The sequence below is a fragment of the Neofelis nebulosa genome, chromosome 2 (assembly GCF_028018385.1).
Source record: "Neofelis nebulosa isolate mNeoNeb1 chromosome 2, mNeoNeb1.pri, whole genome shotgun sequence".
NCBI classification, from domain to species: Eukaryota; Metazoa; Chordata; class Mammalia; order Carnivora; family Felidae; genus Neofelis; species Neofelis nebulosa.
This window is the reverse complement of record NC_080783.1, coordinates 215,597,106-215,624,991: the sequence shown is the minus strand read 5'-3', so window position 1 is coordinate 215,624,991 and position 27,886 is coordinate 215,597,106. Positions and strand designations below refer to the sequence as shown.

General features: G+C 54.4%; 2 protein-coding genes across 7 annotated transcripts in view; one reads left to right on the top strand and one right to left on the bottom strand.

Moving 5' to 3' along the window:
- Nucleotides 1–1,646: 1,646 nt before the first annotated feature.
- On the bottom strand, nucleotides 1,647–24,861 carry LOC131491337 (uncharacterized). Its single transcript, XM_058694138.1, has 4 exons — nucleotides 24,646–24,861; nucleotides 21,036–21,200; nucleotides 2,961–3,532; nucleotides 1,647–2,104 (listed from the first exon to the last, which is right to left on the bottom strand). Exons 1-4 carry the CDS (start codon nucleotides 24,859–24,861, stop codon nucleotides 1,747–1,749), a joined length of 1,311 nt encoding a protein of 436 aa, XP_058550121.1. The 3' UTR covers nucleotides 1,647–1,746.
- The window catches only part of PIK3CD (phosphatidylinositol-4,5-bisphosphate 3-kinase catalytic subunit delta), a 57,654-nt gene continuing 31,897 nt past the window's right edge, over nucleotides 2,130–27,886 (top strand). For 3 of the 6 annotated variants that reach the window (XM_058719176.1, XM_058719177.1, XM_058719172.1), the window contains exons 1-2: nucleotides 2,151–2,278; nucleotides 27,474–27,593. The gene's annotated coding sequence lies outside the window, so the exon portion shown is untranslated. Of the gene's footprint in view, nucleotides 2,279–25,523; nucleotides 25,653–27,473; nucleotides 27,594–27,886 lie in introns of those variants that run through there. The other 3 variants (XM_058719173.1, XM_058719174.1, XM_058719175.1) reach the window with 3 other exon arrangements.

Sequence of the window (27,886 nt, the reverse complement as noted above, 5' to 3'; positions counted from 1 at the left end):
GATAGCTCAGTAACGTTTTGGGGGGGCGGGGGGTGGGGCTGGTTCACTGTGCTCAGTACTGTTGGAAGCACTTTACATGTAGTACCTCAGGCGATTCTCCGAACAGGTCTAAATGCTGAAAGCCAAGATCGGCATCCCTGTGTTTCAGATGAGGAACTGGAGGCACAGAAAAGGTAAATCACTTGCCTGAGGTCACGCAGCTCCACGGCTGAGTCTGGCTCCAGGACAGGTACTCTGAGAAGCTTCCCCACACGTTTCTCCAAGGCAAAACGGCAAGGGTTCGAGCTGGATAACGTCTGCCCTGCTTGGAAGGAAAGGAGCCGCAGCCAAGCGGGCAGGATGGGGCAGGGAGGCAGATGCCCGGAGCCCTTTGCGGAGGGGCTGAGGAAGTGGGCTCCCCATCCTTGCACCCCTGCACCCGGGGTTCTCAGCTTGGCTCTGGCTGCCCTGAGATAACCCTGCTTGTGGGCATGTGTGGGTGTCAGCGGTGAAGCCACTCGAGGTCGCACAGCGATGCTTTTACTGCATCCGTGAGAGGCCGCGGAGGCTGGAAGGCTTTGGAGGGGGGAAGTTCTGCAGGAAAGGAGGTAGAAAGAAGCAGGCCCCAAGAGTTCCGTGTGTTCCTCTGGCCTGCAGGGCACCTCTGTCTGCCCGAGCCTGCTCCCCGCTGACCAGCACCCCTTTAATAACTGAGACCTCTTTTCCCTTCCATAAAATGAGGCCAAAGGACTTCCCCGTCAGGAGGTCACATGAGGAGTAAGGCAAGGACTTAGTTGCCGCTAAGAGGCTTCTTTTCTCCTAGGACTGTGATAAATCCCCCACTATGGCTGGGTCTCTTTTGTTTACGGTTCAAAGGGAACGTCAAGTAGCTTCCTCCAAATGCACCGGACAATAGTTAAAAATAAAATAAGAAAAGAGAGATCAGAAACCATAGAGAGGAAGGCGGGAGGCAAGTCTATCTAGCGACGACTGTGCTTGGGGTTACAGTCGGCCTGAATCTCCCGGCACTACAGGCACCGAAGGAGAGAAGTCCTATGGTGTGGTCTCTAAAGGGAAATGTGCCGGGTTTTCAGGAAAGCGAAGCTTCTTTTTTTTAATTCTTTTTTCTTTTTTTTAAATTAAAACAAATTCATTTTTGAGAGAGAGAGAGAGAGAGAGAGAGAGAGAGAGCATGAGCAGGGGAGGGGGCAGAGAGAGAAGGAGACCCCAAATCCACAGCAGGCCCCACCCGTCGGCTTCTTACACCGACCTCTGGAAAGCAGGGAGCAAAATTGTTTAAATTGCCGACTAGTAAAAGCAGGGCTCGGACAGGTGTTTGGAAACCTCAGAAAACGGGAAGCGTTCAGTAACCTACGCTTGCCCTTTCTTGGCTGGAAACAGAGGGCTCTGCTCCTTCCTTTGCTGCAGCCAGAGCTGGGCCCGCGCTGGCGCTGGGAGGCCGGCGGATCGCTTGGGTAGAAACAGCCCCTCTCCAGGCCTCAGTTTCCACATCTCTCCAAGGGGACCAAACAGGGGCTTTAGCTCCCAGACCGGAGGGGGGAGGATCCTTTAAGTCATTGTTTGTGTAAGCAATTGACTTGACTCTTCCCCCACCGCGCCCTAGAAGGATTTCTAAGCCACTTTTGTAATCTGGCGACTCCCCCCCCACCCCCTCCATGTTCTTGACTCCCCCAAGCGAGGAGACCACAGCTTTCCCCCCAGGGCCGAGCCCGTGGAACTCTGCGCTCCAGTCTCGTCTCCCAGGCCTCATGTACCCTCCCTGGCGCCCAGCGACGGCGTTCTCGGCGGGTGGCGGGGCGGGGTGGGATGGGGGGACTCCCCGGGTGCCAAGAGCTGCAGCCACCGCCTCCGTCTCCCGCCCTCCAGCCTTCCTCCGGCCAGCGTGGAAATTCTTTGGTGTGTGAATGTGAAGGCGTGGGCTTTAGGACCTTTATTTAGTTGTTTTCCTTTGTATAAAAAGAACGCTTGTTTGGAAGACGGGCAAGATGCAGCTTTACAGACACACCTGGGATGATGCCCCTCCAGCCGCAGACGGGGTGCGGATTTGGGGAAGGGGGGGAGGGCGGGGGGTGCAGACGGGCGGCAGGAGGACCTGTTGTTTTTCCTGTTGCAAGTAAAAAGGAAACAAAGTGGGAAGTGGAGTGTGCGGGCTGTCAGCAGGCGGGGCGCCCCCACCGCGCCCCGCCTCCCTCCCTCGAGGCTCACTCGCGCCCAGCGCGCTGGCTCCTAGCGGCCGCCGGGCCGAGCCGCCCAGCCCCTGCCGGCCGCGCCGGGACCGGTAAGCGCTCGCCTCCGGCTGCGTCTGGGGAGGTGGGGGAGAGGGCGCTGGCACCGGGGGGGTACGGGGGCGTCGGGGGCCCCGGGGACCTGCTCGCGGGCGTCTCCCGGCGCGCACCACCGGTGCGCCTCCCGCGTCCGGCGAGCCCGGCGAGGCGCGCCCCCCACCGGGGCCGGCCGCCGGGACCCGGGAGCGCACAGCTTCCCTGCGCCGCTGCTGCGCGCCCCGCGGAGCCCGACGGGGACTTCCCGGGAGCGGCGGGCGCTCAGCCGCGTGCGCCCTGCCCCGAGCGCTGGCCCGCCGGCCGAGGGGGCGTCCCGGCCGGCCGCGCTCCCACCGGCGGTGCGGCCCGGTGCCCCGGCCCGGGCGCGGGAAGAGGGGCGCGCACGCTCCGCGGCGCCCTGGCCCTGCGCGCCCTGCCCGGCGCGGACGAGCGGGGTCCCCGGGAGGAGGGAGCAGCCGGAGTCGAGTCCGCCGGGCGCCCCCCCACCTCCGCTCCGGCCCCGCCCGTCGGGCCTGGGGGCCCCGGGCCTAGGGCGCCGCTTGCCTCGTGTTTACTGCAGTCGCCGGCGGAGACCAGCCCCCGGATCTGCGGCTGAGCCCGGGTTACGGCGGCAAAACCGCCTCCAGCTTTGCATTTCCGGACTCTTTTTTCCCCCCCACTTCTTTTTAATACTCTTACCCGTAATTCAGCCAGAATGAGGCTTCTTCTTTTTTAAAATCGGGTTTCCTGTTTTTATTTAGGCTTCCTTCTCTGCACTTCCCTTGAAATCTAGGAGAGGGGAACAGGGAGACCTTTCGTGGCGACCAGGATGCGGGGTGGGGGTGGGGGGGCACGTAGCCGGTGATGCTCTGCCCTGGTGGGGAGATGGAGTCCGGAGAGTAAGGACTGATGTGAGACCCCGAACTGTGCTCTCCCGGAGGGGGCGAGGGCGGGGATGCGATTTCCCGGGCTGGGGTGGGGGCGCCTGGGGCGGCCCAGGCTGGCGGTCCACGTACCAGGTCGTCCCGAGGCACCCTTGCACCTGCCCAGTTTGCGGATGGAGCGCTCTGGAGCTCTCGAATGACCGAGCGGCTTTCACTTGGATCAGGTCCCCCGGAAGGAGGGTCTCGAACCCCAACAGACTGTCGGGTGGGGGGGGGGGCTTCTGCACCTGGGCTCCCGCAGAAAGCCCCGTTGCGCGCCACCCTGAGATGTCCTACACCGTCGCGCGTGTATGTGGGGCAGCAGTGCCTTCCGGGGGCGGGGGTCCTCTTTCAGGGGCTTCGAGGAGACAGTTCCCTGCTCCAAAGGGACTTTGAAACCGATTCATCCCACTGCTGGCTTCCAGGACAGAGGACGCCGCTGGAGTGCCTGGCAGTGCCTTGGTATTGCCGTGGAGTGAATGGTACCCTTGGGACTCTTTCCAGCCCTCCCAAAGAACCGATCGTTTTTCCAGATGTTTTCAGTTAAACAACCGTAGGACCTGAATGATGTTGCCTCCACTTTCCAGTGGAGGAAACTGAGGCCCAGAAAAGTTAAACTTGCCCACCCACACAACTTCTAAGTAGCTGATCCAAACCTCCAGTCAGTACCTTCCACCACTGAAGTGTTTAGTTGCCTGTAGGTGCTGTGGCTCGCAGATTAACGAAAATATTCCCTAAATGTTCTCTTGATGTAGGGATGGGGACTCTTGGGGTGCCCTTTCAAAGAGGCAGCCTCTAAGGTACCCACCCTGATAACCCCTGTAAAAGTCTCTGCTGCTGTCAGCCGCCGGGTTTGACTGGCCTAAGTGGGGGTAAAGAGTCTGCTAATTAAGGAGGCTGCCGCCAAACACGAAGAGATTGGACTAGAACTTTCTCTTCTGCTCTCTAGAGCAGAAATTGCCAACCCTTTAGCATTTCCACGCCTTGCTGTGGATTGATTTCTTGACTTCAGGATTCCATCCATCCTGCCTCCTGAGAGCACTGTCTTGCACACGCAGAGATTGGTTCTTTCGGGGATTTGACGAGGTCCTACAAGTAATGGAGGACCCTCTGGGGTGCGGGGAACCGTGTTCTTGAAAACGAGTTCACAGCAGCCCGTTCTAAGACATCCAAGCGTGCCTCTTTCTGAGCCCCTCTCCCCCCACCTCCTCTGCCCACGTTTAGAAACAGTGCTGGCCACTCTGCAAATACCGATGCTTCTGGAATTAGGGCAAGTGCCCCAGAGGCGCCCCTGGCCACGGAGATGGTCCCCTTCCAGCAGGACTTTTCCCTTTCTTTACTGTGTCTAATAAGTATTTCTGGAGATCCCCCCTCACAGGGGCTATGTTGAGAACAAGGCAGGCAGGGAGGGTACCAGCTCTGTGGGTGGGGGGCTTACAAGACACGAACGATCCACACATACTTAGAGACCAACCTCAGGCCTGGTTAGCCAGTACTCCCAGTGCTGCTGTGTCCAGAGAGTTCAAGGGGATGTGAACGTGGGGTCAGTTCCTGCTTCACCTTGTTTTGTCTTCAACTGCACAGTTAAAGGGAGAAGTGAATGTGTAACTCATGAAGCAGTTCCCCTTTGGCTGGCTTATTTTTCAAAACCATTTTTGTTTAGAGAGCAGTTCCCTCCCTCCCAGAAGCCAGCTGCTTCTGTGGGTCTGGTGATGGGGCGTGGGGCCTCACCAAATGTTTCCTTACCGTGGGACCTTAGTAAAGCTCTTTCAGCCACTCCCCAGGGGACAGACACGTTTCCCGGCAAAGCTGTTGTCGGGCAGGTCCAGGGGGAAGCGCTCCAGGAGGATCAGGGAGTGCCCACCGGTCTGATGGTGGAGGGATGCAGTAATCGACCACCACCCTGTCTGATGGCGGAGGCGTGTGGTAATTGACCACCAGCTGCAGGATGGCAGGAGCCTGAATCGTTGGGAGGGAGGCAGACATTCTCTCTGTGCCACTGCCAGTATTTCATAAATGACAAGGGTTGCAAAACTCCTCTCTCCTTGCAGCTAATGCTAAAACTGAATTTTCTTTAATTTGGTTGGTGGAAATCCCCTGCAATCATATCAGAAATGCTGCCAGTTTCAAGATGGAAAAAAAAAAATTAAAAACCCGGGAACCTCCCTCCCCGCTCTTTCCTTGCAGACAAACACTGTGACTTTCTGTGGGTTGTACCAAAATATGGCCCACTCTCCGCTCCCTGGGGGCCAGCCCAGTCCCCGGGGCCTGAGGTCGGGCGCAGCAAAAGCTCCAGCTGCTGTGGCCTGTGTGTGCATGAGAACCCCCCCTCCCTCCCCAGGAGTGATAACCTAGCTTCCCCTCAGATAAGGGTCAGGGCTTCTCCTAGAAATGGGTGCTCCCCAAGGCCTCCTACTTTCTGGGCCAAGAGGGAGAGTGATTGTAGTAATGGGTGTGGCATTTCTAAAGTGGTATTTCAGTTAGCTTCTGTTTCACTCGCTTTGGGGGAAATGCTTTCCACTTAGAGAAAATGCCAGAAGAGTGGGGCACGGAGGGGGGTGGGGGGAGGAACAGCGACAGAAAGGGAGCAAAGTTGGATTTATGTCCTGGAATGATGCTGTATTTGTTTCCTGGGGCCGCTGTAACAAATTACCCCACATTTTGTGCCTTAAAGCAGCAGGAATCTCTTTTCTCACAGTTCTGGAGCTCAGAAGTTCAGAGGCAAGGTGTCGCCAAGGCCTTACTCCCTCCAGGGGCCCAGGGAAGAATCCTTCCGGCCTCTCCCAGCTCCTGGTGGCTCCAGACTGTCCTTGGCTGGTGGCAACCTCACTCTGCTCTCTGTGCCCTCTTCACGTGGCCTTCTTCTCTGGGTCTGTGTCTTTCTGTTGTCTCTTAAAGGATGCTTGTCATTGGATTTGGGGCCCATCCTTAAGTTAATTACATCGGCAGAGACCCTTTCTCTGCATAATGACTTTCCCAAAGAATCCACAGGTTCCGAGCATTGAGACACGGACATATCTTTTTAGGGCCACCCTTCAGCCCACTGCAGATGGACAGGATCTTCTGGGAAGGTGCTGGACAGGGTTATCTCGTCCCTGCTTCCGGGCCCCCTGCGGCTGCTTCCCAGTTTCCCCTCTCCCTCGCCTGTCTCCAGCTTCCCTTTCCCCCAGCTTTGTGAGCTGGCTCCCACCGCAGCCCCCTCCCCAGGGACAAGAAGAGACAACTCCCAGGCTTGAAGGAGCTAAGTTCTAAGTCCTCCTGTCTCCCTCCTGACCTTCCCTCTTTCTCTTCAAAAACAGCTCCTTCTCTGCTCAGGGCCCCTCCCGGCCAGGGCTCCCCCCACCCTCTGTCTGGGGCCACACAGCCCCAGAGGTTTTGGAGTTTCCTCTGTTGAACAGCCCCCAGGAGAGGTGGGGGCAGGGCTTGGTTTTGCTGCTGGGTCTGCCGGTCCTGCTGAGGGGCCCGGGCTGTAGGATGGGGTGGTGGCCGAAAGGGATTGGGAGGCCCCCCCCCCCCCCACCCAATCCCGGTCAGTGAAGCTTGTAGGAGGTTAAGGATGAGGACCAGGGGGTGCGACAGGGAGTGCTCCAGGACTTCCGGGTCTCTGGAGGGCAGGGCCACACTCCTGCCTCCCTCCCTGGGGCAGGAGGGGAGCACGCGTGCATGGCGACTCTCTGCTTTGGTTGTGAAATCCGGGAGAAGTATGTTCTTATCAACAGGGAGGCAAGATCACAGCCCTGTTATTGAAACTTTGAAAAGTCACTTAAGTATGGTGGGGTGGGGTGGGATACAGACCGGGTGGAGGGATTGCCTCGGTGGAAGAAAAAATTCTATCTTTGGAGCCAGCCAGACTGGGTCTTAATCTCAACTTCTTTTTATCTGCTAAGTGACCTTCGGCAAATCACTTAACCCTTCTGAGCCTCAGAATCTCCAGTGGCCACGCTGGTGTGACCCTCAGTCTGTAGGATTTCATGTGCTGTCACGTGTGAAGGGCCAGGCGCACGGCCACACAGCAAAACACACAAATGCCTGTGAAGGAGCCGGTGGGTGGATTCATAAGGATCCTTATCCCACTAACCCCAACACAGACACTGCCGATCTGAGTTCATTTACCCGCTTGGGGGGGTGCATTTTTAATATCGTTGTCCCTAGTAAGCACGTGCTTTTTTATATATATATTTTTAAAGTTTATTTGTATTGATTTTGAGGAGGGGAGGCATGTGCACAAGTAGGGGAGGGGCAGAGAGAGGGGGAGAGAGAGAATCCCAAGCAGGCTCCGCACCATCAGCGCGTGGGCCTGAACCCACGAACCGCGAGATCATGACCTGAGCTGAAACGAGGAGTCGGATGCTCAACTGACTAAGCCACGCAGGCGCCCCTGTATATTAATTTTTACGCCTCAATTGTAAAACAGACACAAGAAAACTTACCCTTTGGACCATAAACAGTTCCGCGGCATTTAGCACATTCATATCGTTGTGCAACCCGGATTGCCTTCCCCAGAGCGTTTTCATCTTGCAAAATTGAAACCGTGTCCCCATTAAGCAATAACGCCCCATTCTTCCCTCTCCCCGCCACCCCCCCTCCGCCACCCCCCACCCCCCCACCCCTCACTGCATCTGGCAACCACCATTCTGCTTTCTGTCTCTATGAATGTGACTGCCTTCCGCACCTTCTGTGAGTGGAGTCATACAATGTTTGTCCTTTTGTGACTGGCTCATTTCACTTAGCAGAATGTCCTCGCGGCTCATCCCTGTTGCCGCGCGTGTTGGAACTTCCTCTTGAAGGCAGAATAACCCTCCGTCTTAAGTCGATGCCATTGTGTTTATCCACTCGTCCGTCCTTGGATACCTGGGTTGCTTCTGTCTTTTGACGCCTGTGAACGTGGATCTACAGATATCTGTTCAGATCCTTGCTTTGAATTCTTTTGGGTATGTGCCCAGAAGTGGAATTTGCTGGATCATATGGTTGGTAATCCTATGCTTAAGGTTTTGAGGAGCTGGGCATGTGCTTTTGTGGTTTGCTTTTTTCACTTAATGTGGGCTCATTAGCATTTTTCCGCTTTGCTTCGTAACAAGCCATCCTTTTCAGTGGCGCGGTGAGCGTCCTAAGGGGCACCATCATTTTCTCAAGAATCCTCCGTTGGGGCACATTTATGTTGCTTCCAGCCACACACACGCACGTGCACATACGCGCATGCCTCCACACACACACGCACACGAGACTCTCAGAATACCGTCATTGACATTTTCAGGTATATGGCTTTTCCCACATTCAAGAATTATTTTATTAACGCCATTGAGTGTTTTTATGGTTCTTCCTGCGAAATGGTTTTCCAAGAAAGACTGGATCCGTTTATCCTAGTGATACATACAAGTTTCACAACTCGTTCACTAGTGTTGAAGAATACTGGGCAGAAACGTTTTACTCCTAGGTAATGTGTTTCTCTTATTGCTAATGAGGTTAAATAGCTTCCTTTTTGGCTCTAGGTGTATGTATGGCGTGAAGTTTGCTGCAGCGTAATGCCGCGGTTAAATAAACCCTTGATCTCTGGAATTGGGTGGATTCCGATTCAAAACCTTAGCATCCCCACTTGCCGGCTGTGTGACCTTGAATAGATGACTTACCTTCTCTGATCCTCAGTTTCCTCCTCTGTGAAATGAAGCTAACACGGCCTGTCTGTAAGGATGTCTCAAGGATTCAATGAGACAAATTAGATAATGAACATTACGAATCACATAGTCGATACTCAGTGAATAGTAGCTGTTGCTGCTTTCAGCGTTATTCTCATTTAACAACTCTTCATTCACCCTCAAGATTCATCTTGTTTCAACAAGGGGAGACGGTATACACTCACGCCAAAGGCATTTAGGTTAAGCCCAAGGATCAGTTTTTTGCTACAAACGTAGACAGTCCTCGAAGGAAGCTGAGCTGACCGCCGTCCTCTTGATCAAGTGGACAGTGTCCGCAGCTGTCTGGTTGGCTTTGGGTGTGAGCCTCCCTAACGCAAGCAGATGAACCTGTGCCAGGTGGATACTTAACGTCCCTGGGCTGCAACCAGCTGCCCAGAATCAGGAGGCCCCCCCAGGGCTGCTTCTCCAGGACCCCGTTCCCCTGGGGTCCTGCAGCCCCCGTGGCGTGCAAATGGCACATAAAGCCTCGCTAATGGTTGAGTCCAGAGTTCATCTTGGTGGCTGTTCCCCTCTTGACATCCAGGTGCTTCTTCGAACAGTTTAGGAAACCAAGGCAGGCATTTCAAGGGCAGGACCCCTGGGTTTGGGCACCAGTATGGGCTGCTGCCCGTGAAGCCCGCTTTTGAAGCCCCCTGGGGGAAGGTGGGAGTCACTCTCCTCTCAGGTGGACCTCAGGTAGCCCCAGATGAGGGCGGATGTCGGTAGGCACCCAGAGTTTACGCATGCTTAAATGCCCGCGTTTTCCTCTGCTGCTGACCTGGGTCTGAGGAGGAAGTTAATGAAACCGAGATCTGGGTCTCAACCTCTTCTCGACAAGTTTCTTTTAGGGGGAAAACACCCAGAACCCTCAACTTCCCCCTCCCCAGTCTCTGCTTCTGGGTCCAAGAGCCGGATCACCGGGTCTTGAATCTTTGTTCCCTTCCCTGTTGTGTGATGCCGTGAATATTTGAATGACACAGCCCATCTGCTGTCATTGGAAACCAGTGATGAATTGTGGTCTTTTTTTTTTTTAATTAAATGCAGCAGCCCGTCAAATATGTGGGGGGGGGGTATGTTTATTCATTTATTTAGGGGGAGGACAGAGAGAGAGATTCCCAAGCAGATTTCACACCGTCAGCACAGAGCCGATGCGGTGCTCGAACTCAGGAACTGTGAGATCATGACCTGAGCCGAAATCAAGAGTTGGACGTCCAACCGACTGAGCCCCCCGGGCACCCCTGCAGTAGTTTCTTGAGACATGTGTGGCTTCATGTTCCCAGTGGGCAACACAGTGCAAGGGCACAGAGTTGCACGAATGAGTAGAAAGGAACTTAGGGTCAACAGTCAGAACTTGAGTTGACAGTCAAGGTCCTGGCTTTGGGTGTGGACACACGGATGACCTGGCGAGGTACTTTCCGTCTCCGAGCCTCCAGGTTTTCTCCTGAAAATTGGGAACAAGTACCTCTTTTACTGGGTTGTCATGAAGATTAGAAATAAGGAAAAACCTGTAACAAGTAACAGGCTCGCGAAAAATTGCCGTTTTTGCCTTCAGATGAATGAATCTTCGCAGCCTACGTCATGGGCAGGAATGGATTTTAAAGGACCGGCGTCTCTGTCACAGATCATTAAGGTTTGCTTGCGGGGTAAAGTCGATCCACCCATTAGCTTATTTGGCCCTCCCGGGACTGACCCATATGGGATGCCCAGAGCACGTGGCAATAAATACCACCATTTTACTTATTTATTTTAAAATTTATTTATTTTGAGAGTGAGAGAGAGTGCACCCAGAAGTCAGGAAGGGGCAGAGAGAGAGAGAGAGAGGGACAGAGAGAATCCCAAGCAGGCTCCGTGCCATCAGCACAGAACGCAATGCAGGGCTCGATCCCACGAACTGTGAGTTCATGACCTGAAGTCATGACCTAAAGTCAAGAGTGGGACCCAACCCACTGAGCCACCCAGGTGCCCCAATACCACCATTTTAGAGGTAAAGGTTGGGATGGCTTTGTCCTTTGATATCAGCCTGCTCCTCTGAGGTGGGTCAAAGCCCAAAGGTTTGTTTTTTCCAGCTTGTTCTAACCCTTTAGGGTCTAAAGGAGCTTGGGGCACAAGAGCGGGGATCTTTCCAGACCGTTTCTTGCTTCCCGAAGGGAGGGGGGTTGCAGGAGTGGTCCCTGGACTAGCCCACCTGACCTGGACTGAGAGCGGATGAGAGCGGCCTGCCATCCAATGCCCTTGGCTATGGCAGGGGATTCTGGCTGGCCCTGTCATCTCTGAGCAGCAGCAGCAGCAGCGAGACAGGGGCTACGGAGTGGGTGAGGTCCTGGGGGCAGCCATCCCAGGAGCCCTGATGCTGCAGGATTGTGGGAAAGTGGTTGGGAGACGGTCTGGTGGCTGGCCATGACCTTGGCCCTCGTGGACCATGCTTCTCCAGCCAGAGGGATGCAATGTGCATCCCTGGCCTTGTGCAGCCTACTGCAGCCATGACCTTGCTTTGAAGCTTCCAGTTCTATTTTTTTTTTTTTTTTTTTTTTTAAATTTTTTTTTTTTTTCAACGTTTTTAATTTATTTTTGGGACAGAGAGAGACAGAGCATGAACGGGGGAGGGGCAGAGAGAGAGGGAGACACAGAATGGGAAACAGGCTCCAGGCTCCGAGCCGTCAGCACAGAGCCCGACGCGGGGCTCGAACTCACGGACCGCGAGATCGTGACCTGGCTGAAGTCGGCCGCTTAACCGACTGCGCCACCCAGGCGCCCCTTCCAGTTCTATTTTTAACGCAAACGTTAATTTTACATTCTATTCCATGATAAGCCCGTGTTTATTTTACCATGAGGAATATTTCTCCCTAAACGTTGAGTCAGATGGACGCTCTGGGAAGACGCTTGTGTTTCTCCTGTGGCCTCCGCTACTCCCAGGACAGTGTCTCCCACTGTAGTTTAAAAGCGCTGGTTAGGGGGCGCCTGGGTGGCTCAGTCGGTTAAGCGGCCGACTTCGGCTCAGGTCACGATCTCGCGGTCCGTGGGTTCGAGCCCCGCATGGGGCTCTGTGCTGACAGCTCGGAGCCCGGAGCCTGTTTCAGATTCTGTGTGTCCCTCTCTCTCTGACCCTCCCCCGTCCATGCTCTGTCTCTCTCTGTCTCAAAAATAAATAAACGTTAAAAAAATAAAAAAATAAAAAAAATAAAAGCGCGGGTTAGGGCAACACGACGGGAAGGATGATTGGCCGCAATCGCGACAAGAAATGCACAGTTTAATAGGAGTCCTTTTCTCCTATGTGATTCGTTGGTTGAGTAGCTGAAACTCCGGCTCCTGTAGAGAGTCTTAAAATGCTACCCTTCGGGGCGCCTGGGTGGCTCAGTCGGTTAAGCGTCCAACTTCAGCTCAGGTCACGATCTCGCAGTCTGCGAGTTCGAGCCCCGCGTCGGGCTCTGGGCTGATGGCTCAGAGCCTGGAGCCTGCTTCCGATTCTGTGTTTCTCTCTCTCTCTGCCCCTCCCCTGTTCATGCTGTGTCTCTCTCTGTCTCAAAAATAAACGTTAAAGGGGCGCCTGGGTGGCGCAGTCGGTTAAGCGTCCGACTTCAGCCAGGTCACAATCTCGCGGTCCGTGAGTTTGAGCCCCGCGTCAGGCTCTGGGCTGATGGCTCGGAGCCTGGAGCCTGTTTCCGATTCTGTGTCTCCCTCTCTCTCTGCCCCTCCCCCGTTCATGCTCTGTCTCTCTCTGTCCCAAAAATAAATTAAAAACGTTGAAAAAAAAAAATTTAAAAAAAAAAAAAAATAAAAAATAAAAATAAAAAAAAAAAATAAACGTTAAAAAAAAAAAAAATGCTACCCTTCAAGGGCGCCTGCGTGGCTCAGTCCGTTAAGCATCCGACTTTGACCCAGGTCATGATCTCATGATCTCACCGTTTGTGAGTTCGAACCCCGCATCTGGGTCTCTGCTGTCAGCGCAGGGCCCGCTTTGGAACTTCTGTCCCCCTCGCTCTCTGCCCCTCCCCCACTCACACTCACTTTCTGTCTCTCTCAAAATAAGTAAGTAAATAACTTAAAAAAAAAAAAACAACGCTCCCTTTGGAATCCGGGCATTTTAATTTAACACATATGCACGCACGTCGGTTCATGGATGTACTAATGCAAGGCCAAGGGCTTCATTCTGAGCAGGGACCCACTGCAGGGGATGGTCCCTGTAAACTTTGACCATTGATCAAACTTTCCTCTGCCTTGCGCATTCTAACGAGATGGAGAGTTTGTTTCAGAAACCCTCATGGGGTTTCTAAAACGTTCTGCTTCACTGTCATAGAAACAGCTCTATCTGTACACACCTTATTTCATCCTACTTCTTCTCTTCTAACCGTCAGCTCTGGCCATCGGCCGGCAAGTGTCAAAGAGGGACTGGAGAGCCCAATTCGCCCCTGATTCTGCTCGGTCGAGGTGGAGACTGACGGAGGAACGTAGGAATCCCAGAACAGGTGCCAGAGGCGGGTTAGAGCTCCCGTCTGAACCCCACCAGCCCCTCCCTCGGAGAACGGGCACCATGGGCTCTCGAAGGGAGGCACTGCAGACCAGTTTCTTTTTCTGCGGATCCAGTCAGCGAGCATTCGAACTTGCAAGTTTCCCTGTCAGCCAGCTCAGAATTGCCACCTGTTGTTAATCCTGCCATTTCTTTGTCTCATAGTAACGGTGACACTTTTGTTGTACCTGCTCTGTGCTAGGTGGTTCGTGGGCACTTTGAAAGTACACATTTATTCTTTTTTTTTAAGTCTTTAAATTTATTTTAAGAGGAAGAATGCGCAAGCAGGGGAGGGGCAGAGAGTGAGAATCCTAAGCAGGCTTCTGTCAGCACGGAGCCCCCCCACCCCATCCATGCGGGGACCCATCCCACAAACGCGAGATCATGACCTGAACCGAAATCTGGAGTCCGATGCTTAACCGACTGAGCTGCCCTGGTGCCCCTACGAATTTATTCTTATAAGTTCTGTTGTGATCCCTGCTTTATCGATGGGGAAACTGAGTCACAGAAAGCCTTAGCAACTTACTTAGGTATCGCCCAGCGAGGAAGTGGCAGGGTGTGTTCCTAACCTCCTGTACTGTGTTGTCTCCGAATGTGGCTGCATTCGGGAGGGAGCATTTGGTTGGGGCCGGGGGATCTGGACCCCAGGCAGGAGTGGGGGGGCGGGCAGGCCTCCGGGAGTCAGTGGCTCTGCAGAGGGGTTTCCCTGCCCATTCTCACCCTTCCCCTCCACCCCCAGGACTTAGCTGGGCTCCAGGCAGCCTATTCTTGCTGGTCCTTCGTCTCTGGTGGAGTTGGCATCCTGGGCTCTGGTCCTCCGCAGGGACAGAGGCCAAGAGAATGCAGCTTCTGCACCCAGCCCCGCCCCCATCTGCCCAGTGGTGCCCATTCTGCCCCTCGGTCCCGAAGAAGCCGGGCCTGGCGTCTGAAATCTCAATCCCTTCCTCGCCCAACTCTTGAACCTTTTGTGGGAAGTCCATGGGAGAGTCCTCAAGCTGGTGGGTGACACAGAGCAGCGGGACCCAGGTGTCTTTTCCGCCGATGGCCCAAATCCAGTTCCCTTGCGCTGATCCAGGTGGCGCGTCACCTCAGTAAGAGAGGCCGCCCGAGTCGACCCGGATCCAGATCCGCCTCTCCCGTTCGTTAGCGGTGCAGCCGTAAGCTGCTTGAGCCCCGCTTTCCTCTTTTACAAAACACACGGCCTGCCTGAGGGGCTTGGCGGGGCGATGGAAGGAGAGAACAGACATAAGGCACCTACAGTTGCCGGCTGATGGCAGGGGCCCGGTGATGGATGCTGCTGCCTGATAAATGACGCTAGGCTGTTGTTCTGGAGAGTTCGGACTTACCCCAGAAGCTCCCAGGGGCAGAAGTGGCCCGGAGCCCTGCTCTGGGAGGGGGCACTTGCCAAGGAGAGACTGACCAGATGATGGGTGATGGAAGGAGGTGTTCAGGGGCACTGTGTGTCGTCCTCAACACTCTGCAGGTTGGGGGTCTCGTGGGAACAGGAGAGGAGGCGGGCACGTAAGCCCATGGCCAGCTGGGGAACCGGAGTATTGAGTGACCGGGCAGGCAGCCAGCTGCAGAGCAGATGCCAGGAGAATGGGGTAGGTTGCCACTTAGCTTGAGACCCTCAAGGAGGGAGCCCATCTCCATTGCCACCGTCTGTGTGTGTGTGTGTGTGTGTGTGTGTAGGCGACTAGGTTAGGGGTCAGGACAGAAAAGGAAAGTGGAATTTGCACTTTTAAAAGATTTATGTACGTCTGCATTTATTTATTTTAATGTTTATTTCTTTTTGAGAGAGACAGAGACAGAGTGGGAGAGGGGAAGAGACAGAGGGAAGAGAATCCAAAGCAGGCTCCAGGCTCTGAGCTGTTAGCACAGAGCCCGACTCGGGGCTCAAACTCATGAGCCATGAGATCATGACCTGAGCTAAATTTGGACGCTTAACCGACTCAGCTACCCAGGTGCCCAAAGATATATTTTTAATGTTCATTTATTTTTGAGAGAGGGAGGGAGGGAGCACGAGCAGGAGAGGGGTGGAGAGAGAGGGTGACAGAGGATCCGAAGCAGGCTCTGGGCTGACAGCAGGCAGCTCAGTGTGGGGCTCGAACTCACAAGCTGTAAGATCATGACCCGAGCAGAAGTCGGATGCTTAACTGACTGAGCCACCCAGGCGCCCCAGTTTTAAAAGATATTAATTGGAATATTACACGGTGATCCAAAAACATGAGGTCTTGCCATTTGCAACAATGTGGACGGAGCTACAGTGTATTATGCACTAAGTGAAATAAGTCAGAGAAAGATAAATATCATATGATTTCATTCATCTGTGGAATTTAAGAAACAAAACAAATGAACACAGGGGAAGGGAAGGAAAAATAAAATCAGGGAGGCAGGCAAACCAGAAGAGACTCTTAAACACAGAGAACAAACTGAGGGTCGCTGGAAGGTGCTGGTGGGGGGATGGGCTAAAAGGAGGACACTTGGGATGCACACTGAGTGTCATATGTAAGTGATGAATCACTGAATTCTACTCCTGAAACCAGTATTGCACTATGTTAACTAAGATTTAAATTAAAAAAGAAACAAAATTGGAAGAAAAATAAATAAAAGGTATTAATTATTTAGGGGTCTTGATGTTAGGGAAGTCGAGGTCTTCCGGGTATCATAGGCTGGGATATTGCATGTGGGTGTTTGTTTGTTTTTTTTAATATGTGCTATGTTTTAGAAATGTGTGTATACGTGTATACTGTACATACATATTTCCAACTTTTTGATGTTTATTCATTTTTGAGAGAGAGAGAGAGAGAGAGAGAGAGAGACAGAGCATGAGTGGAGGAGGGGCAGAGAGAGAGGCAGACACTGAATCCGAAGCAGGCTCCAGGCTCTGAGCCGTCAGCACAGAGCCCGACGCGGGGCTCGAACTCATGAACTGTGAGATGGTGACCTAAGCCGAAATCGGAAGCTTAACCGACTGAGCCACCGGGCGACCCTATATATTGTTTAATCGTACAGAATCAATACAAGCTAGCCATGAAATGTTTGTAAAGTCCAGATTTGCCAAAGGAAGAAAAAAAAATCCACCATCTACCTATCCTAGAAGATCCCACCACCCGGGGGTTCCTAATCTTTCTCAGATTTTAAATCCTTTTGAAAATCTGAAAGATCATGGACTTCTCCCCCAGAAAAAGGCTCCTACAGGATAAGGTCACGGGGCTCCTGGGTGTTCCCCAAGTTCATCCTAGATTCAGTAGGGTGCACTAAAGGACGGTTTGGGTCCAACTGTTGGCTTCTCTGCAGTATGGGATGCTGATTTCAAAACCAACGGCAAAGGCCGGAGCGGGTCAGAAGATTCCAAGTACCCCTGAGGTCTCTGTGAGACGTGCTTGCCCGACAACTCGTTCCAAGTCTGCTTTGAAGCTGCTTCTGTTTTCAGCCTTGACCACCTCCTAGGTACTGCATGCAAGTTTACTCTGTGGTCTTTAAATCCTTTCTTTTGTCTTAAATTCTCCGGCTCCTTCGGGGTGGGGGTGGGGGCTTTCAGCAGGCATCGACTTCCCTGGATCATTTGGTGACTCTGTCCTGTAGGTTCAGCTCCTTAATGGGGCCAGCCGGCCTTCGGGACAACAGCCTGCGGTGCTGTGGCCCTCCTCCTGCCTGAAGGGCCTTGGCTGGGGCAGGCAGACGGGTCTCTGTGGTCTGAGTGTGCACTACGGCAGGTGGCATCGTCTCTGGAGGACAGGAGTGCAGGGCCGTGTCTGGGCTCGGCATGTCGGGCTCCAGGCAGCTTGAGACCAGGCACGGTCTCCCTGTGAAGAGCAGCAGGGAAACGTCTTCTTGCCAAGTTGGAGGGAGCGGGGGTGGTGGCCCTGAGCATCCCCCACCACGACACCGAGGCATCGGTCAGCTACCCTTAGACCTTAGCACCCTGGTCTCTGCCCCAGGCATGGGGAGACCCCTCCGATGCAAATTTCTCCAGCCTTGCTGGTGGCCGGCCTCCCAGGGTGCCGCTCCCTCCTCGGGACCGGTGACCTTGCCTGAGCTCCTTCCTCCTCCTCCTTTCTCCATAAAACAATCTCGATATTTCACTCAAGGTGCACGTCACGGTGGTCTTCATATATTCCCAGAGTTACGCGACTGTCACGATAATCGATGCTAGAACATTTTCATCACTCCGGAAAGAGGCCTCCTCACTCCCGTTAGCAGCCACTCCCATTTCTCCCCGGTCTCCCTGGCCCTCGGCGACCACGGATCTATTTTCCGTGTCTGTGGACTTGCCTGTTCTGGACATTTCATGTAAATGAAATCATACAGGATGTGGTCTTTCGTGGCCGGTGTCTTTCACTCAGTCTGTTGCCTCTTCTTTAGAAACATGTCTGACTCATACAGTTACAGTAGAGGGGCTGTTTGTACTGATCGTTTACTCAGTCATGAGTGTTGAGGGAGCCTCTGTTGTACTAAAGCCTGGAGCAGGTGCTGGGCCACACAGCAAGGAACACAGCCGCCACGGGGGGTATAGGACTTATCTATTGCTGTGTGACAGATCACCCCAAAACTTAGCAGCGTAAACAACAAACACTAATTATCATCTCACAGTTTCCGTAGGGTCCAGAATCTGGAGCCAGCTGGGGCTGAAGGTGTCTGAAGCTGGTCTGTCGGCAGGCCTCAGTGGCTCTCCTGCTGATGGCCAGGTATCTCCATCCCCACCCCCCATATGGGCTTCTTCGGGGGCAGCTTGAGTGTCCTTATCGCATGGCGGCCGGCTTATCTCATAGGCAAAGAGAGACAAAGAGCACAAGACTGAAGCCCCACAGTTTCTGTGAACGTAACCTTGAAGGTGACCCGCCTCACTCTGCCATATTCTTTTGGTTCCATAGACCAACGCTGCTGTAATATGGAGGACGGCTGCAAAGACGTGTGAATATCAGGAGGGGCAAATAGGTGGGTGTGGTTTCATACGGAGAATGGCCCTTTTGTGATGGCTGGCACCCGGCCGGCTTGTTCATGCAGGGCCCACAGGGCTGCCTCTGGATGAGCCTTGGGTCGACTGTGAGTTGTCTGGGCTCCACGCTCCGTTTAGGCCTCTTCCGTCTTTCCCCACTCTGTATTTGTAACCAGGGAATTGAGCATGTAATTCTATTCATCGCACTTGGCCAGATTTACCCACTTCCCATAGAATCATTCTTACAGATGATCTCTCCAGGTGTTTGTGAATTCTATATGCATATCCATCAAATCGATGAGCCGGGTTTTGGATTTCCTTTCATTCTTGTCAAGAACGGTCCGCAAGACCCATCGCGGTGGGTCCGACACTTCCCGGCAAGGCACTGGGTCATGCCGTCGAATAGAAGTCGCTAGAGACAACTTCTTTTCCCAGATGGCCCATGAGACCGTCCGGAGGGGCAGAATCAGGGCTTGTTTAACTGGGCATATATCATGCATTAAAAAACCAGGCCTCATCCCCTAACGAGTAGGATGAGTTGTCGTGAGGAGTTTTAGGTGGTGGTTAAAGGCGGGTCTGATCCATAGTTCTGTCACTTACTGTGTAGCTTTGGGGAAGTCTTGGACCTTAGTTTCTTCATGGAGATGATGAGAACTCTCTCATGGGGTTGTTTTGAGTATTTAAGGAGATATTCGAAGTTCCAGGTATCTGCTGCTGCCTAAGAAACCACACGAAACTTAGAGGTACAAAGCCGTAACTTTTGTTATGTTCACCTATTGTGTCGGTCAGAAGCTCAGGAAGGGCTCAGAAGGATGGCTGGGAAGGGTCAGCTGGGGAAGACTCTCAGAAGGCTACCAATAACTCAAACAGCTTGGGAGCTGGAATCCTCTGGAAGTTTCTTCCCTCATGTCTAGTTGCTTGGTTGGAGATGACTCAAAGCTTGGGCTCAGATGGGACTGTTACCCGAGTGCCTACACACGGCTACCATTTCTGGCTTGGGCTTCCTGGGGACGTGGCGACTTGGGGCAGCCACACTTCCTTCTTAATGCACAGAGCTCCAAGGGCAAGCGTTGGAGTTCGGTTCACGACCAAGGCGAACGCTGCGTGGCCTTTTACGACCTAACCTCTCAAGTCACTTAGCATCACTCGTGCTATACTCTCTTGGTTAAAGAAGTCACAAGCTCACCCAGATTTAAGGGCAGGGGACAGAGAGGCCACCTCTCAACGGGAGGAGTGCTCAAGAATTTGCCTCCTTAAATCTTCCACAATAAATGTAAGGTATTTAACACAATGAGTGCCATGGGGTATGAGCCAGAAAATGTTAGCTGCTGCTGTCCATATTGTTATTAGATTTTTTATTTTTTTTAATGTTTATTTTTGAGAGAGACAGTACGAGCAGGGAAGGGGTTGAGAGAGAGGGAGACACAGAATCTGAAGCAGGCTCCAGGCTCTGAGCTGTCAACACAGGGCCCGACCTGGGGCTTGAACCCATGAATAGTGAGATCATGACCTGAGCTGAAGTCAGACACTTAACTGACTGAGCCACCCAGGTGCCCCTATGATGTGTGTTATTTTTTTTTTGTTTTAAAGGTTGTTTATTTATTGTTTGAGAGAGACAGAGACAGTGCAAGTGGGGGAGGAACAGAGAGAGAGGGAGAGAGAGAAGCCCAAGCAGAGTCTCATGAGGGGCTCCAACCCAGGAAGCCCTGAGAGCATGACCTGAGCTGAAACCAAGAGTCGGACACTTAACAGACCGAGCCACCCAGGCGCCTCTTGTAGTTTTCGTGTGTTTGTTTGCTTTAATTTTATTTTAGGCGGAGTGAGAGGGAGCGTGCAGTGGGGAGGGGCAGAGGAAGAGAGAGAATCTTCAGCAGACCCCACGCCCAGCTCAGAGCCGGAGGCGGGGCTCGATCCCCTGACCCAGGGATCATGACCTGAGCCGAAATCAAGTCAGATGCTCAGCCAACTGAGCCACCCAGGCGCCCTCACATTGTTAGTAGCTTTGTATCTCAGGTTAGCACACTGGGACCTGACCGTGGTGGATCTCACCCAGTGACCCGGACAAGCCCCCACCTTCTATCTTAACTGAGCCATCTTTTTTTTTTTTTTAATTTTTTTTTTTTAACGTTTATTTATTTTTGAGACAGAGAGAGACAGAGCAGGAACGGGGGAGGGGCAGAGAGAGAGGGAGACACAGAATCGGAAGCGGCCTCCGGCCTCCGAGCCGTCAGCCCAGAGCCCGTCGCGGGGCTCGAACTCGCGGACCGCGAGATCGTGAGCTGAGCCGAAGGCGGACGCTCAACCGACTGCGCCGCCCGGGCGCCCCGTTAACTGAGCCATCTTTACGGTGCATCTGTGATCAGGTTTATTTTCATGCTACCAGATTCGTGTTTCTGCCTTCTTCAAATGGGGCCCAGCTTAAAAAAATTTCCTAGCCCTTCGTTTGATTCTCGTGCCCTCAGTGGCTTCTCAAACACATTTAGAAGCTTCACCAGGAGCCTCTAGAAGATCAGTTTCGTGAGTCCCCAGGCTATGTCTTTCCTGAGCCTTGATGTGTGACTCACACAATGAACGCCCTGTTGTGCCCTTTATCCCCCTGCCCCTAATTTCGCCCAATACGTATTCGCAGTTGATCTTCTCCACAAACAAGGAATAGCTTTTCTTCCAGAAAAGATACAAAGAGGTCTCAGACATGGTGTCCTCCCACGAGGATCGCATTCTGGAACTGCAAACCTCAGACTCCAGGAAAGGGTGGTGGGAGGCGGCGGATCGCCGGATCTCCCGCTGCGAGGTCCCGGCCAGCGGCCCCCTCCGCATGCTGTCCCACCGCTCCTCGCCTCCGCTGGCCCAGCTGGGCACTGCGTGCCGGCACCCGCTTTTACCGATGAGGAGACCGCTCTGGAGTGGTTAGGAAACTCCCCCAAATCCGGATCTAACGCCAGGGACTCCTGTTCCTACGTCTCGCAGGAGAGCCTCTGCAGCCGCGAGTGCTTTTGGTGTATGCCTGCGTGAGACCTGCGAACATGACCCCCCCGTTTCTTCCCTCTGCTTCCCGCCCCCTCCACCCAAGGTCACAAACTCAGAAAGTGCCCATTAAGGCAGACTTTTGCTTTAAGCTTGGGGACTTGGCCAAAGGAAAAAAGAAAGAAGCTCCAGATGCTAATTAGCTTCGCTTTTTAACTACAGATGAGCCACTTTTTGAATTAACTGGTGGTGAGAGTCTCAGAGATGAATGGAAATATGTGAAGATGGCTGGGGAACCGGGGCCAGACGCTCCTGTAATTAGGCTCCCTGATCTGTGTGCCTGGAGAATGAAACGTCAGGGGAACAAAAAGCCATGGGGGGATTATGTGAATAACTGTGGAAACTGCCCTCCCTTTCCAGGAGGATTATTTTCCAGAGCCCTTCTGTTTTTCCTAAAAGAATTAAAACAAACACGTAGCTGGGTTTTGTTTTTTTTTCTTGTTAGTTGCATCGTATTGTTTCTGACTGTAACATTCCTATTCCCGTCTGCACTCAGCATCTTATCTGATCACACCTAAAAATGCTGTAGGGCAGGAAAAATAAATTCCCCTCTACCCTTCTAGATTCTTGACTGAGCACCCCCACCCTCACCCCATGATAAAAAGATTAACAGGAGAAAAACAAATGTAATCACTAAAGTGTAGGAGCCCCGCAAAGACAGGAGATTCAAAGAAGCCGCCAGAGCTGGAATCTCTTCTCCTTGGACAAGAAACAATAAGCGTATGAAGGATTGACAAGACAAAGCGGTCTGGGTGGGGGTAGTAAACTAGTGAAGAAGTAACAAGGCTTGTTTATACGGCCTTCTTGGCCCTAAATTCCCTGTCTCTGGTGATCAGGATGCCTTCTGCCCTTCTGGTGCAGGGAGGGGTACCTTTCAAATGTGAGGTGTAGCTCCTGCCTTCCGTGGGACAAAGGAGGTTCACAGGGTCCTTCATTCATTCACGGCTGTTTCTCGAATCCCCTTAATTGAAAATAATCAGGGGGCTCCTGGGTGGCTCAGTCAGTTGGGCGACCGACTCCAGCTCGGGTCATGATCTCACGGTTCGTGGGTTCGAGCCCCGCCTCAGACTCTGTGCTGACAGCTCAGAGCCTGGAGCCTGCTTCGGATTCTGTGTCTCTTCCTCTCTCTGCCCCTCCCCTGCTCTCTGTCTCTCTCTCAAAAATAAATAAACATTAAATTTTTTTTTTAATTCAAAATAATCAGTATGCCAAAGTGGCATATTTGGGGACGACATAGGCTAAACCCCTACAATGCTGAGTGCCAAATTTGAGTAGGAAGAGCCCCCCGGAATCCCAGGGAGGTTGGTGGGTGGGATATCGGTGGGCAGCTGGGGGAAGGGGACATTTTATCACAGTGAGGTTACCTGGCAGCTGCAGGAGTGAAGAGTGGCTCAGGGAACAAATAATCTTCCCTCTTACGGAGCGTGTTGAGCCGAGCAAGGGTTCTCACGGGTGGGAACAGAAGTTCATCTGGTTTCCTGCCTTGGGAACTTACAAAGAGGATCCCATCCTTTTCGCCTTAGCAAGTAGAAGGGCCAGCATCTAATCTCTCTGTTTACTCTGATTTCCTAAGAGTGGAGTGGTGAAACGAATTTATTTATTCACTAAACTAATTTCTTTATACCCTTGTCTGGATTCCAGAAAGGACCTAACAACATACCTGAGCCCTGAACGAGGAATCAGGACACTGGGGTTTTTCTTTCCTCTCTGCCCCTGACTGTGTGACGTTGAGCAAGTCACTGCCTCTCTCTGCATGTTTCCCGTCCCGTCCACGAGAGCAAACACTGAGCAATTACTGCATGCACCGGGCACGTGCTAGAGGCTCGTCTTGTATCTGGGTTAATTCACTTCATTCTCTCCCAAACAAATCATTACGTTATGTATCTTTCTGGATTTGTTGGTGCGGTTCCGGTCCATCGTTGTAATATGGGCAGGATGAGTTTTTGTTGCTTTTGCTGTTTCAAAGAATGCTGGATTTTCCTCTGGCTCCTTAGGAACCAGTACCTGATGCCCCCAATTTGAAACCCAAGCTATGCCATTGGGTTCCATTGCTGATAGGACCTTGTCTTTGCATGCTGGAAAGAAAGGGAAGTCTGCAGGACTGGGCCCCTAGGGAGAAGGGCACCACCCTGAAGATGGGAGAGAGGAACTACGGAAGCCTGTCTGCCCTTGGGAAATCTCCAGGTCTTGGCCCCCTCGGGTCATTATCTTTTCCTGGTTGGGGGTTGTTGGGGATACATACTACCTATTCCCAGCCAGGATGGCTGTCAGAGAACTCAGAGCAGTCAGCCCATCCAAGGTCGGTCTGTAACTTCTGGCGGCTTCTCATTCTGGTACTCCAACCGTCCCCCCCACCCCCATCCCACCGCACCCCACCCACTCGCGGCTCCCCCCTCCCCCAGGAGTCAAGGGCGGCCCTGCAGGAGGCCTGCCCTCCTCCACCCAGACCTCCTTCAGAGGCAGGAGGTGGGAGGATGGAAGGGCAAAGTGGAAGCAACCAGCTGGCACAGCCCTGGGGTGGACCCGGTGGCCGGCTGGGCGGTCCCCATCCAGTGGCCCAGGCTCCACCTTCGCCAGACGTGATCTGCCAAGGGCACCACCAGCGCATGGGTGGTTGGGGGAGGTTCGGTGTGTGGACACGATGGGTGTGAGTGTGTCTGGTCACCGTGTCCACAGCGTGTGTCAGTTTACATTATTGAGTGTGTGGGCGTGTGTCTTTGTGAAAGTGCATCTGTGTGTGTCTTTGATCTCTGTGTCTGAGTGCGTGTGAGGGGGTATGTGACTTACTGTGTGTCAGTTTACATAATTGTGTCTGAGTGTGTAAGTGAATGATGTGTATGGGAGTGTTTGTGAGTGCAAGTCTGTGACATTCGGGGCTGGGTTGCCTCCTCTGGCCCTGAGATGCTGGGGACAGGGACACCAACGTCATCGAGGGTTCGCCCCCCTGCAGGCCCCCCCTGCAACTCGGCTGCCTGGCCCTCTCATCCCGGGTTTCTTCAAGATTCCGGGAGCTCAGGGCCTTTTTTCTCCTTTCTGTCCTGGCGTGCACTCGGCGAGCTGGGGCCCAAGGGAGGCTCAAGGGGCTCGGCTGAAACACTGGATACAGTGGGAGACGACCACCAAAGAGTGGGCCTCAAGCCCCTTTCCTCCACCCCATGCCCTCCGCGCCCGCTGGGACACCCCTGGGTGATTCTGAGCCTCACACACCCCTCCTTCTGTTGAGCTCCGCGGTGGCAAAGCTTGAAGTCTCGTGTGGCCCCAAAAGCACATTCTGAGGGACGTGGAACATTGCAGGGCAAGAAGCGTAGCAGCCCGGTACCCAACCAAGCTGGTTCCGAAGCTCGCTCTGCCGCTGCGTGGAGACGTGTGTGCCCGTGAGGGTCTCCTTGCCCTCGGAGCTTCGTTTTTCTCGTTCACACCCCGAGGAGAAACAGCACCCCCCTCGCAGGGCGTTGCGCGGATAAATCCGAGCGAAGTGCAGGGGGCGGTTACCGCGTTCCTGCCCGAACGCCCTGCCAGCGCGCACACAGTTCATTGTAGCGAATGGATGTCCTAGGGAAGGTCCCTGGCAAACCCATGTAGCTCCCGAATCCGACACGTAAGGGGAACCCCGATGGAAAGGAAGGCCCAGCGGCCGGGGAACAGCCTGCACCCTGGATGGGAGCCCAGAGCCCGGGATGGCCGGTTAGGCGGGTGACCCCGGCTCCCGATCTGTGACGGAGGTGCGGTGCCCCGCCCGTTCTGGTGACTCCCGGGGAACCCCGGAGCGGAAAGCGGTCCGGCGGACCACCAGCCCTCTCTCCTTTTGCAAATGGCACTTTCTATCCTCTGACTACCAGGCTGGAGCGGGGCCGGGGCCAGCGAGCGCACGCCGCCCGGGGTCCCGCGGCGGCTGCGGGGGTGGGGGGAGGGGGCCCGGCTTCAGGTGCACGCGCTACCCTCCCGGCCGGAGCAGCGGGGGTTCCGGGGAGGATTTGCCGCGGCGTCCGCTCCGCTCCCCGCGGCCGCTGGCTCTCCGACGCTCCGCCTGGCTGGGGCTGCCAGAATTTGCCGACGGTGCCCGCGGCGCGGCGGCCCCTGGCCCCGCCCCCGGCCGGCGCCCCGCCTCCGGCCCCGCCCACGCCGGGCCGCTGTCCGGGCCCCGCCCCGGGCCGCGCCCCTCCGCCGCTGCCCCGCTAGCCCGCTCCGCGCCGCGGGCCTGCCCTCAGGCCCCCGCGGGCTCGGCGCCGCCGCCGGGAGGCTCGAGTAGCTCCGGGACCCGCCCGCCGCGTCCCCTGGGCAACCGTCTCCCGGGAGCTCGGGCCCCGCCCCCGGCACCCACACCCGGTACGGAGCCCACCTGTGCGGGCGTCTGCGGGGTCCCAGTGCCCCCCTGCACACCCAGCCCCGCCCAGCGCCGGGCTTTGTCCGCCTGGGGCGATCGGGGTCCAGGGGCGTGGGGGCTGGGGGAGGCGCGCGCGTCCCGGGGCGGACCGGACCCCGCTGGGGAGGCCGAGGCAGGGGGCCGCGCTCGCGTTGTGATTCTCTGGTGCGGGCTGGTTCACGCTCTCCTGCTCTCCGGATCTCCACGCATCCCTTTTGTGCCTCCGGGGCGGGGGCGGGGATGCGGGGTATCCCGCTCCCGTCCTTGATGGGTTGAGCGGGGGCCCTGAGCCGGGCTCCGGACGCGGACGCGCCTGTTCTGGGCGAGCTGTTTACTTGTCAGGGGCCCGGCAGTTGCCGTGCGCATCTTCCCCTCCCCCTGTCCCCGATTCGGGACGGAGCATCCTGCGCCGTGTCGGTTCCTGGCGTTGCCTCGCAAGCTTTGCCCTTGAACCCAGAGGGCTGGAGGGCGGCGGACCCAGATCCCGAGGTCCTGGGCAGCGTTGAGGGCCAGAGCAGAAGACGCACCTTCCTCCGGGAAGAGCCTCCTCCTTGGCCGCCCTCTTGTGAATTCTGCCCCAGCTCCCTGTTTCCTGACCTGAATTCCTGAGGACTAATTCCTTCTTGCCTCCCCTAACCCTTCCTTCTCGCGGCTCCATCATGCTTTCTGCTTTGTCTTTGCTCGTTTTGAAAGTGCTTTCTCTATAATCATGTTTCATTTCCCTGTGACGGAGCTGCTGAGTTTTTGTCCTCCTGTTAACTCCATTGGTCAGCAATGGAAGTTATTTCTTCCTTGGCTCTTGGCGCTGACTTCTCATTTCTCTTGGGAAGCCCTTGCCACCTTCCTCTGGATGCTGAGCGAAGAGACCATTCAAGCCCGCGTTCCTGGGTTCCTGCAGCAGGGTCCACGGGGTATCCTTCCAGGAATTAGGCTCTCAGCAGTGAGAATGCCAGCTTGGTCCTGGGAAATACATTCTTGGAACAGACACCTTTCCCAGCGGCTTCCCAGCACTGGGCTTTTTGCCTGTGGAGAAGCAAGTGGTTTAAGTTTCCTGCTCCTTAAGAGTCGTCCCTAGCCGTGCCCGGTGGGCTGCAGGCAGGAGTCGCCCCGCCGTGGAGGTAGCTGTGCCCTGGGTTGGAGGAAGGGGCGTGTCCGACTCTTAAAATCCAGCCGGCTCGCTTCCGGAGCTCAGGTGTCTTCCAGTCTTTGGGGTTAGATTATTCCCAGGAGTGGCCCACGGAGGGAGGAGGGGGGAAGAAATACCGCAGATGCGGTGACTGGGCCGCCGTCTTCCCTACACGCTCACTCTCTTCATCTCCAGGAAGCAGGGATGAGTCTTCCTGTATGATGCAATGTAGGACTTTATTGGGACCTCAAGTTCAGGAGTCTGCTTTCTGCAGCCGTTGAGTGGAACTTGAACCCAGGCTCGGCTCAGATCACTTACTTTGCTTTCAAAACCAAACAAAAGCAACGAGTAACTCGAAAAACCAATCTGAGTCATCTGTGTGTGTATATATATATATTCCTGCCTCAGGCACTGGAGATGCTCCTGTGGTTTGCTTCAGCAGCACCCAAAGGAAGGAGCTGGGGGAGGGGGGCGTCGGCACAGGTGGTTCTCAAGGCTCATCAAGCAGGATGTGATTGGTTTGCAAAACGGAAGCCTAGGTGAGACAGCTGAAGTCCTGTAAGGGAATGCATAGGCTTGTGAGACTTCCTCTTTCAAAAATTTCATTCATTCATTCTTTCTCTCTCTCTCTCTCCTTTGTCTCCCCCCCTCCCCCCAGACAGATAAAGGAGCTGAGAGTCAGGTGGGGGCGGAATGGTGCTCAATGATTCCAAAGCATCTTTGATCTGCCACACCGAGGGGCCTTTGCTGCTGGCCATTCTTGGACCATTCCAGAGAGGTAGGTTGGGTGATGAAGCCAAGTGTGTGGGCAAAAAAGAGATGCGATTTTGCAGAGAGCTTAGGAAGGTGAACAGAATGCTCCCTCCCTGACTATCCAGTCAAAAGGAGAACCTCTCGGTAGGACTAGAATGCCGAAAGGAACAGAACAACCCAGATGTGTTCTAGGAACCAACACGAGGAATCCGACTAGACCTCGGCCAGCTCCCCAAGAGAGGGATGTTGCTGCCTGCATAAGGAAGGGGGGGAGGGGGGCGGCTGTGCTCTGAGCCCATGATTAAGCTGCAGCATTTG